This window comes from Nerophis ophidion, linkage group LG22, assembly GCF_033978795.1.
Source record: "Nerophis ophidion isolate RoL-2023_Sa linkage group LG22, RoL_Noph_v1.0, whole genome shotgun sequence".
NCBI classification, from domain to species: Eukaryota; Metazoa; Chordata; class Actinopteri; order Syngnathiformes; family Syngnathidae; genus Nerophis; species Nerophis ophidion.
In genome coordinates, this window is record NC_084632.1 from 18,150,948 (window position 1) to 18,163,179 (window position 12,232).

At 42.3% G+C, this 12,232-nt stretch overlaps 1 protein-coding gene across 1 annotated transcript in view; it reads right to left on the reverse strand.

Annotated features, from left to right (window-relative positions):
* Window positions 1-3,480: 3,480 nt before the first annotated feature.
* The window catches only part of LOC133540612 (low-density lipoprotein receptor-related protein 8-like), an 85,713-nt gene continuing 76,961 nt past the window's right edge, over window positions 3,481-12,232 (reverse strand). The window contains exon 13 of the mRNA XM_061883362.1: window positions 3,481-4,766. Within this exon, the coding sequence (XP_061739346.1) occupies window positions 4,452-4,766 (315 nt within the window). The 3' untranslated portion in view covers window positions 3,481-4,451. The remainder of the gene's footprint in view (window positions 4,767-12,232) is intronic.

Genomic DNA, 12,232 nt, shown 5'->3' on the forward strand with positions numbered 1-12,232 from the left:
CACAGGAAGGCGAGGAAGAAGAGGGAAAAAGGCGGCCAAAATGGTCAAAAGTCCCAATTTTGTTCCAGTTCAACGAGTCCTGCCGCTGGCCGCACAAGTCCCAGGATGCAAAAAATGTCCATAACACATCCAACTGAGTCCTACTGGGAGGGGGGATAAAAGTTGGAAAAGTTGGCAAAAGTCCCAAAAATGTTGAAAATACATACCCAGGTTCGAGTCCCACATGGAGTGTGACTTTTGAACATTTTACCGACTTTTCTCCCCGTCTTCCCATGGGACTTTGCTGGGCGCGTTTTGGACATTCTGGGCATCTTGGCCGGCGGTGGGACTTGTGGAACTCGAACCTGAAAATGTCTAAAACGCACCTAGCAAAGTCCCATGGGAAGTGGGGGAGAAAAGTGAGAAAAGTCGGCAAAACTCACCAAAAATGTTCAAAATACCTACCCAGGTTCAAGTTCCACATGTCCCGCCACCGGCCGCGCAAGTCCCGGGATGCCCAATATGTCCATAACACACCCAGCCGAGTCCCACGGGGAGGGGGGATAAAGGTTGGAAAAGTCGGCAAATGGCCCAAAAATGTTCACAATACCTACCCAGGTTCGAGTCCCACATGGAGTGTGATTTTTCCGACTTTTCTCACTTTTTCTCCCCGCCTTCCCGTGGGACTTTGCTGGGCGCGTTTTGGACATTTTGGGCATACAGGCCGGCAGCGGGACTTGTGGGACTCAAACCTGGGTAGGTATTTTAGACATTTTTGGGCCTTTTGCCGACTTTTCCAACCTTTATCCTCCCTCCCCGTGGGACTCGGCTGGGTGTGTTATGGACATTTTGGGCATCCCGGGACTTGCGAGGCCATACATAAGATTTAATGTTAGAGTGTTTTACTTGTTTTAAATGTTTTGGTCCTAAATGATCTCAGTAAGATAGTACAGCTTGTTGCTGAGATTTTATGACCCATATTGAGTAAAACATGCTTAAAACTATTTTTGTACAAATGTCCAAAACACACCCAGCAATGGTGCACAGGAAGGCGGGGAAGAAGAGGGGAAAAGGCGGCCAAAATGGTCAAAAGTCTCAATTCTGTCCAAAATACATCCCCGGGTTCCAGTCCCACAAGTCCCGCCGCCGGCCGCACAAGTCCCGAAATGCAAAAAATGTCCATAACACACCCAGTCGAGTCCAAAGGGGAGGCGGGATAAAAGTTGGAAAAGTCGGCAAAAGTGCCAAAAATGTTCAAAATACCTACCCAGGTTCGAGTCCCACATAGAGTGTGACTTTTGAACATTTTACCGACTTTTCTCCCCGTCTTCCCATGGGACTTTGCTGGGCGCGTTTTGGACATTCTGGGCATCTTGGCCGGCGGTGGGACTTGTGGAACTCCATCCATCCATCCATCCATCATCTTCCGCTTATCCGAGGTCGGGTCGCGGGGGCAACAGCCTAAGCAGGGAAACCCAGACTTCCCTCTCCCCAGCCACTTCGTCTAGCTCTTCCCGGGGGATCCCGAGGCGTTCCCAGGCCAGCCGGGAGACATAGTCTTCCCAACGTGTCCTGGGTCTTCCCCGTGGCCTCCTACCGGTTGGACGTGCCCTAAACACCTCCCTAGGGAGGCGTTCGGGTGGCATCCTGACCAGATGCCCGAACCACCTCATCTGGCTCCTCTCGATGTGAAGGAGCAGCGGCTTTACTTTGAGTTCCTCCCGGATGGCAGAGCTTCTCACCCTATCTCTAAGGGAGAGCCCCGCCACACGGCGGAGGAAACTCATTTCGGCCGCTTGTACCCGTGATCTTATCCTTTCGGTCATGACCCAAAGCTCATGACCATAGGTGAGGATGGGAACGTAGATCGACCGGTAAATTGAGAGCTTTGCCTTCCAGCTCAGCTCCTTCTTCACCACAACGGACCGGTACAACGTCCGCATTACTGAAGACGCCGCACCGATCCGCCTGTTGATCTCACGATCCACTCTTCCCTCACTCGTGAACAAGACTCCTAGGTACTTGAACTCCTCCACTTGGGGCAGGGTCTCCTCCCCAACCCGGAGATGGCACTCCACCCTTTTCCGGGCGAGAACCATGGACTCGGACTTGGAGGTGCTGATTCTCATTCCGGTCGCTTCACACTCGGCTGCGAACCGATCCAGCGAGAGCTGAAGATCCCGGTCAGATGAAGCCATCAGGACCACATCATCTGCAAAAAGCAGAGACCTAATCCTGCGGTTACCAAACCGGAACCCCTCAACGCCTTGACTGCGCCTAGAAATTCTGTCCATAAAAGTTATGAACAGAATCTGTGACAAAGGACAGCCTTGGCGGAGTCCAACCCTCACTGGAAATGTGTTCGACTTACTGCCGGCAATGCGGACCAAGCTCTGGCACTGATCGTACAGGGAACGGACCGCCACAATAAGACAGTCCGATACCCCATACTCTCTGAGCACTCCCCACAGGACTTCCCGAGGGACACGGTCGAATGCCTTCTCCAAGTCCACAAAGCACATGTAGACTGGTTGGGCAAACTCCCATGCACCCTCAAGAACCCTGCCGAGAGTATAGAGCTGGTCCACAGTTCCACGACCAGGACGAAAACCACACTGTTCCTCCTGAATCCGAGGTTCGACTATCCGACGTAGCCTCCTCTCCAGTACACCTGAATAAACCTTACCGGGAAGGCTGAGGAGTGTGATCCCACGATAGTTGGAACACACCCTCCGGTCCCCCTTCTTAAAGAGAGGAACCACCACCCCGGTCTTGTGGAACTCGAACCTGAAAATGTCCAAAACGCTCCTAGCAAAGTCCCATGGGAAGTGGGGGAGAAAAGTGAGAAAAGTCAGCAAAAGTCACCAAAAATTTTTAAAATACCTACCCAGGTTCAAGTCCCAATAGTCCAGCCGCCGGCCGCGCAAGTCCCGGGGTGCCCAATATGTCCATAACACACCAAGCCGAGTCCCACAGGGAGGGGGGTAAAGGTTGGAAAAGTCGGCAAAACGGCCAAAAATTTTCAAAATACCTACCCAGGTTCGAGTCCCACATGGAGTGTGATTTTTCCGTCTTTTCTCACTTTTCCTCCCTGCCTTCCCGTGGGACTTTGCTGGGCGCGTTTTGGACATTTCGGGCTTTTTGCCGACTTTTCCAACCTTTATCCCCCCTACCCGTGGGACTCGGCTGGGTGTGTTATGGATATTTAGGCATCCTGGGACTTGTGCGGCTGTACATAAGATTTTATGTTAGAGTGTTTTACTTGTTTTAAAGGTTTTGGTCCTAAATGATCTCAGTAAGATATCACAGCTTTTTGCCGAGATTCTATGACCCATATTGAGTAAAACATGCTTGAAAGTAAAATATCAACTGTTGCAAAGCTGTGTCATCAACACTCACAAGTATAAAACTACTTTTTTAAAGTAATCTTTTTTTATTTCAAGCATGACAAAAAAAATCATGAATTTGACACAATTGTGTCTCATAATTAAAACAGATTGATTAAATGATTGATTGAAACTTTTATTAGTAGATTGCACAATTCAGTTCATATTCCGTACAATTGACCACTAAATGGTAACACCCGAATAAGTTTTTGAGCCTGTTTAAATCGGGGTCCACGTTAATCAATTTGTGGTAAAACGACATCCAAATGGATTTTGTTGTTTTAGTTTCAATGAAACAATAGAAAATACGTACTCATATAGTAGTACAGTTATTAGTGAGAATATATAGATTTTAACGTTTTTTGGGGCTCATTGAGGTTAGCTAATTGTACCTGTTTTGGAAAGTATTAACAAGCCAAATTTTTTTGTTCTATTGGCAGATAATTTTGCTCAGTTCAAATAAAATACCCCTCATTTTTGTATTATTGTTTCTTGTTTTTGAACACTGACTTTTTGCAGTGGATTAAATTGACGATTAATATTCATAGGGATGTCGTATACATTTTGTGCAGTCGCAATTTGGGATTTTTTTTAGTGGAAAATAAAAAGGGACTGTGGCATCCTTACTGCAATACTCCTACCAATGTGCAGCAACGTCGTCCTCGCAAATTGGTGTGGCTCAAACAAACACAGATTTCATTAAAAACAGTAAAAAGGGCATTCGCAGGGCCCCATTCTTCAAGGTTCACCTGACACATGAAACATGACAAATTTGGGGCGTGCGCAACCTACTTTAGCTGCCAGATGGCAATAGGGTATTGAATTTCTTAAAATGCGTTTTGTGGCAATCCCAATTTAGCGTCAGTTGCTAGGCAGAGTGGCGCTTTCGATCATTTTCAGCAGACTGCGTTGCAAAATGATTACCCCCTCTGTTCATCTCACGCGAGGTCTACCCAGGAATAGGACCGTATGAATCCCTTCCCTACTGCACGGGAAAATTACAGGCAACGAAACGGAAAAGAGGGGCAAAATACGTCAGTTTCCATGGGAAATGTGCAGGCACTGATAGTTCAAATCTCAAGTATTTTATGACTGGGCTGTGTATGTGGGGTGAGGAATGTCAGCGGAGGCTTGGGAATGACCGCAGTCTTCCCCCGCGGGACCAAAACGCATGTCCATTCTGTGCCGGAGGCGCCTCTTGAGCTGCAAGCGGCGTTGGACCGAGATGGTCTTGTACTCCTGCGTCTTCAGCTTGGCGTAGTAATCGGAGAACTTGTTAAAGAGGAAGGAGATGGGCATTCCGTTCAGGATGATTCCAAACGAGATGCAGCCAAAAGCTACGATGCGGCCCAGGATGGTCACAGGAACCACATCCCCATAGCCCACGGTGGAAATGCTGACCTAGGAAAGTAAAGAGTACACTTATTGTTACCTACTCAGAAAGCAGCCATTAAAAACACGGCAGAAGTCATTAGTTACATTTCCTAGTCAAAATAGTGATTATCTTGCGTGATAAGAATCACTTGCTTGAAAAGTCCTTAATACAATGTGAACCTCGGTTTTCCTACGAGTGAAAAAAAGCCAAAATTTAGTCCCGTTTATTGCGTGTTGTCTCGGTTACCACACGGCCAAACATTAAACAAAACACAATGTATCATTCCGCAAAAAATTGTCCAAACAAAGAATTCCATTTGTATTTTGACCTTGTTTTTTTTCCTCCTGTTTGTTTTGTAAAAAGGCAAAAAAATATTTTAGAAATATTCAAAGACTTTGTGCATTTTTTATCTATTTTTGCTGGGGGTTTTTTTGGTTTCATTTTATTTCTACATAAATCACCTTCTAATTTTTGTCAAAAGTGTTTGCCTTTTACAGGCGGTTTCTGTCAGAGGACCAAATGGGACACAATTAAACACATTTAAAAATAATCACGCATGTGTCATTAAGTCATTCGAATTTGAATTAAATACATTAATTTACATTAATTAATTTATTAAATGTCAATTACAAACCCTGTTTCCATATAAGTTGGGAAATTGTGTTAGATGTAAATATAAAGGGAATACAATGATCATTTTCAACCCATATTCAGTTGAATATGCTCCAAAGAGAACATATGTGATGTAAAACTGATAAACATTTTTTTTTTTTTTTTAACAAATAATCATTAACTTTAGAATTTGATGTTAGCAACACGTGACAAAAAAGTTGGGAAAGGTGGCAATAAATACTGATAAAGTTGAAGAATGCTCATCAAACACTTAATTGGAAAATCCCACAGGTGTGCAGACTAATTGGGAACAGGTGGGTGCCATGATTGGGTATAAAAACAGCTTCCATGAAATGCTAAGTAATTCACAAACAAGGATGGGGCGAGGGTCACCAATTTGTAAGCAAATTAACGAACAATTTTAGAAAAACATTTCTCAATGAACTATTGCAAGGAAATAAGGGATTTTACCATCTACGGTCCGTAAAATCATCAAAAGGTTCAGAGAATCTGGAGAAATCACTGCACGTAAGCGATGATATTACGGACCTTTGATCCGTCAGGCGGTAGTGCATCAAAAACCGACATCAGTGTGTAAAGGATATCACCACATGGGCTCAGGAACACTTCATAAAACCACTGTCAGTAACTACAATTGGTCACTACTTCTTTAAATGCAAGTTAAAACTCTACTATGCAAAGCGAAAGCCATTTATCAACAACACCCTGAAACGCCGCCGGCTTCGCTGGGCCCAAGCTCATCTAAGATGGACTGATGCAAAGCGGAAAAGTGTTCTGTGGTTTGACGAGTCCACATTTCAAATTATATTTGGAAACTGTGGACGTGGTGTCATCCGGAACAAAGAGGAAAATAACCATCCGGGTTGTTATAGGCGCAAAGTTCAAAAGCCAGCATCTGTGATGGTATGAGGGTGTACTAGTGCCCAAGGCATGGGTAACTTACACATCTGTGAAGGCACCATTAATGCTGAAAGGTCCATACAGGTTTTGAAGCAACATATGTTGTCATCCAAGCAACGTTATCATGGACGCCCCTGCTTATTTCAGCAAAACAATACCAAGCCATGTGTTACAACAGCGTGGCTTCGTAGTAAAAGAGTGCGTGTACTTTCCTGGCCCGCCTGTAGTCCAGACCTGTCTCCCATCGAAAATGTGTGGCGCATTATGAAGCGTAAAATAGGACAAGACCCCGAACTGTTGAACAACTTAAGCTGTACATCAAGCAAGAATGGTAAAGAATTCCACTTTCAAATCTTCAACAATTAGTTTCCTCAGTTCCCAAACGTTTATTGAGTGTTGTGAAAAGAAAATGTGATGTAACACAGTGGTGAACATGCCCTTTCCAAACTACTTTGTCACGTGTTGCAGCCATGAAATTCTAAGTTAATTATTTGCAAAAAAAAAAAATTCTTATGAGTTTGAACACCAAATATCTTGTCTTTGAAGTGCATTCAATTGAATATGGGTTGAAAATGATTTGCAAATCATTGTATTCCGTTTATATTTACATCTAACACAATTTCCCCACTCATATGGAAACGGGGTTTGTACAATATGATTTAAGTATCTAATTAATGAAATATTATTTGTAATTCAATTATTTTATGATTTAATTAATTCATGATTTAAATAATTATTCATTTTGATTAATTATTTAAAAATGTATTTATCCATCACCTTAATGTTGTCCCTTTTTGGCACTTGACAATTCATTGTCATTAAATAAACTAATAAATCTAAAAATAAATATTTAAATGTGTCATTAATTAATGAAACCCTTAAGAGATTAAATCGGTTATTAAATTGTGAGATACAAAAATAAATCATTATTAATAAAAATTTATTGTTATTAATGACACATTTAATTAGACATTTATGTATTTCATTTCAGTTATATAAATGACACATTTAAGTAATTGTTTTTTTAAGATTTATTTAACTTTGTCACTTTTGGACTTCCATACATTACCAAACCTTTTCTACCAAGGGCCACATACTAAAAAAAAAGAAGAAAAAAAAGATAGATTTTGTGCATTTAAGACGCTGAAATGAATCTAAAGTGTGTCGATAGTGTATATCTTAAGCTATATCTTACCTCTGTTTTAGAGGTGTCGTTAATTAATATAATATTTGATTTTTAAAATATGCTGACAATCACCCAAACGAGCTGCGGGGCCAAAAAGGCCTACATGGATTAGATACACAAAACTACACACAACCGTGCCAGGTTAGTAGTACTTGATCCTAATTGTTATAGGGGCCATACAATCATATTTTACACTAATTAAAGATCATCTATATCAGGGGTCCCCAAACTTTTTGAACAGTGGTTCTCAAACTTTTTTTTTCCACCAAGTACCATCTCAGAAAAAAGTTGTCTCTCCTAGTACCACCAAAATGACCAACATTAACGTACAATAGCATAGTAGGCCTAGATATTCATTAAAAACAGAGGAGGGGTTTTACTTAAGTACATACTTTGGCCAATGTAACATTACACACAGTTTGAACAGTAACACTGTTTGAATATACAAACCCCATTTCCATATGAGTTGTGAAATTGTGTTAGATGTAAATATAAACAGAATACAATGATTTGCAAATCATTTTCAACTCATATACAGTTGAATGCACTACAAAGACAAGATATTTGATGTTCAAACTTTAAACTGAATTTTTTTTTTGCAAATGATAATTAACTTAGAATTTCATGGCTGCAACACGTGCCAAAGTAGTTGGGAAAGGGCATGTTCACCACTGTGTTACATCACCTTTTCTTTTAACAACACTCAATAAACGTCTGGGAACTGAGGAAACTAATTGTTGAAGCTTTGAAAGTGGAATTCTTTCCCATTCTTGTTTTATGTACAGCTTCAGTCGTTCAACGGTCCGGGGTCTCCGCTGCCGTATTTTACGGTCACGGTCATTCAATGTTGGTTTCCCACCATGCTGCTTATGTGGAGTGATTTCTCCAGATTCTCTGAACCTTTTGATGATATTATCGACCGCAGATGTTGAAATCCCTAAATTTCTTGCAATTGCACTTTGAGAAACGTTGTTCTTAAATTGTTTGACTCACGCAGTTGTGAACAAGGGGTGTACCTCGCCCCATCCTTTCTTGTGAAAGACTTAGCATTTCATGGAAGCTGTTTTTATACCCAATCATGGCACCCACCTGTTCCCAATTAGCCTGCACACCTGTGGGATGTTCCAAATAAATGTTTGATGAGCATTCCTCAACTTTATCAGTATTTATTGCCACCTTTCCCAACTTCTTTGTCACGTGTTGCTGGCATCAAATTCTAAAGTTAATGATTATTTGCAAAAAAAAAAAAAGTTTATCAGTTTGAACATCAAATATGTTGTCTTTGTAGCATATTCAACTGAATATGGGTTGAAAAGGATTTGCAAATCATTGTATTCCGTTTATATTTACATCTAACACAATTTCCCAACTCATATGGAAACGGGGTTTGTAGGATAATAAAACACTGTCCTTTAATCAAGTGATTCTTTGGCGTACCCCCAGAGGAACACAAAACACAACTTGAGAATCACTGCAATACAATGTAGTAAAAAAAAAGAATCTGTAGTTTTTTTGAAGCAATGTAATAATATATAGCATTGGAGAGTGGACTACTACGGCATCTCCTTCTAGCTTCTTCTCTGTCAAACACACCATCAGCAGCAATATCGCGAAATGATCAAGTATGACACATAGAATGGACCTGCTATCCCCGTTTATAAAGGAAAATCTCATTTCAGTAGGCCTTTAACGTCCTTGGCTGGCGTTGACTCATTGTGTGTCAGGATGATGCAGACTAGCAACGCTACACTCTGTGCATCGTCAGCACTATCCCTCACACTCACTTTCTTCCAAATAGTCAAATATTGTCCATCTCTAGCTAAAAACTACTTGTGTCGATCAATAAGAAACTGGATATTTTTGGTCGGATATTAGTGGGTTGACTGTGACATTGCGCCAACTGGCAATGAGGTGGCTCCGAACCCAAACTTTCGCTCGCAACGTAAAACATGGCAATCCACTGAGAGACCGCTCGTACCTTGAAAACTCCTGATCTTAGGCACTTGTATCACAAGGGACGGCTGTATTTTCAGGTTCGGCCATCACATTGTAAATATGCAATTGGCAATGACTGTAAAGCTCTGGTTATGCGAGGGAGGAGCCCATGAATGTACCAATTTGTGTTGATATCAGTCTCAGAAATGAAGCGACAGACAGTATCCGTATATCAGTCATATCAGTAAGAAAGCCAATATTGACCTTCCCTTGTCCTATAGAGCAGTGTTTTTAGTGTGCCGCGAGATTCAGTGTGTGGTGTGTGCCGTGGGAGATGATCTAATTTCACCTATTTGGGGTAAAAAATATTTTTTGCAAACCAGTAATTATAGTCTGCCATTTATGTGTTGTTGTATAGTGTCGGCAGAGTAACCGTGTAATACTCTTCCATATCAGTAGGTGGCGGCCGGTAGCTAATTGCTTTGTAGCTGTCGGATACAGTGGGAGGCAGTGTGCAGGTAAAAAGGTATTTAATGCTTAACAAAAAATAAACAAAAGGTAAGTGCCCCTAAGAAAAGGGATTGAAGCATAGGGAAGGCCAAGCAGAATGAAACTAAAACTGAACTGGCTGCAAAGTAAACCAAAACAGAATGCTGGACGACAGCAAAGACTTACTGTGGAGCAAAGACGGCGTCCACAATGTACATCCGAACATGATATGACAGTCGACAATGTCCCCACGAAGAAGGATAAAACCAAGTAGATGCGGGAAATATCGCTCGAAGGAAGACATGAAACTGCTACAGGAAAATACCAACAAAAGAGAAAAAGTCAGCAAAATAGGAGCGCAAGACAAGAAGTAAAACACTACACACAGCAAAACTGCAAAAAAGTCCAAATAAGTCAGGGTGTGATGTGACAGTACACCTACTTTGAGACAAGAGCTATATCGATATATGCTTGGTTATGGTTTAAAGTCCATCCATCCATTTTCTACGGCTTATTCCCTTTGGGGTGCCGGGGGGCGCTGTTGCCTATCTCAGCTACAATCGGGCGGAAGGCGGGTTACACCCTGGACAAGTCGCCACCTCATCCCAGATGGTTTAAAGTCATATCCAACAATTACGACAACGATTTTTTGCTGTCAACTGAGTTTCATTTTTTAATGATGTCTGCTAGTGGTGTGCTTCTGGATTTTTTCAACAAAAAACTGTGCCGTGGCTAAAAAAAGGTTGAAAAACGCTGCTATAGAGGATGTTTGACTTGTGCCTTTTGCAGTTGGTTCTTTAAAAACATAAGAACCCTCCCATATATAGATCAGGGGTCCCCAAACTGATCTGGTTCGCCAGTTTCCAAAACCAAAAAAATGAATAAATATATATATATATATTTTTTGTAATTATTATTTTTTTTCTAATCAATTTTCTACCGCTTGTTACTCTCTTCGCTCAGACGAATCATATTGTCTGCATTTTCCCATCGATAATATCAATCAATCAATCAATGTTTATTTATATAGCCCCAAATCACAAATGTCTCAAAGGACTGCACAAACCACTACGACTACAACATCCTCGGAAGAACCCACAAAAGGGCAAGGAAAACTCACACCCAGTGGGCAGGGAGAATTCACATCCAGTGGGACGCCAGTGACAATGCTGACTATGAGAAACATTGGAGAGGACCTCAGATGTGGGCAACCCCCGCCCTCTAGGGGACCGAAAGCAATGGATGTCGAGCGGGTCTAACACGATACTTTGAAAGTTCAATCCATAGTGGCTCCAACACAGCCGCGAGAGTTCAGTTCAAGCGGATCCAAGACAGCAGCGAGAGTCCCGTCCACAGGAGACCATCTCAAGCGGAGGCGGATCAGCAGCGTAGAGATGTCCCCAACCGATACAGGCGAGCGGTCCATCCTGGGTCCCGACGAGCGGTCCATCCTGGGTCCCGACTCTGGACAGCCAGTGCTTCATCCATGGTCATCGGACCGGACCCCCTCCACAAGGGACGGGGGACATAGGAGAAAGAAAAGAAGCGGCAGATCAACTGGTCTAAAAAGGAGGTCTATCTAAAGGCTAGAGTATACAGATGAGTTTTAAGGTGAGACTTAAATGCTTCTACTGAGGTAGCATCTCGAACTGTTACCGGGAGGGCATTCCAGAGTACTGGAGCCCGAATGGAAAACGCTCTATAGCCCGCAGACTTTTTTTGGCCTCTAGGAATCACTAATAAGCCAGAGTCTTTTGAACGCAGATTTCTTGCCGGGACATATGGTACAATACAATCGGCAAGATCGGCTGGAGCTAGACCGTGTAGTATTTTATACGTAAGTAGTAAAACCTTAAAGTCACATCTTAAATGCACAGGAAGCCAGTGCAGGTGAGCCAATACAGGCGTAATATGATCAAACTTTCTTGTTCTTGTCAAAAGTCTAGCAGCCGCATTTTGTACCAACTGTAATCTTTTAATGCTAGACATGGGGAGACCCGAAAATAATACGTTACAGTAATCGAGACGAGACGTAACAAACGCATGGATAATGATCTCGGCGTCTTTAGTGGACAAAATGGAGCGAATTTTTGCGATATTACGGAGATGAAAGAAGGCCGTTTTATAACGCTTTTAATGTGTGACTCAAAGGAGAGAGTTGGGTCGAAGATAATACCCAGATTTTTTACAGAGTCACCTTGTTTTATTATTTGGTTGTCAAATGTTAAAGTTGTATTATTAAATAGAGGTCGGTGTCTAGCAGGACCGATAATCAGCATTTTCGTTTTTTTGGCATTAAGTTGCAAAAAGTTAGCGGACATCCATTGTTTAATTTCATTAAGACACGCT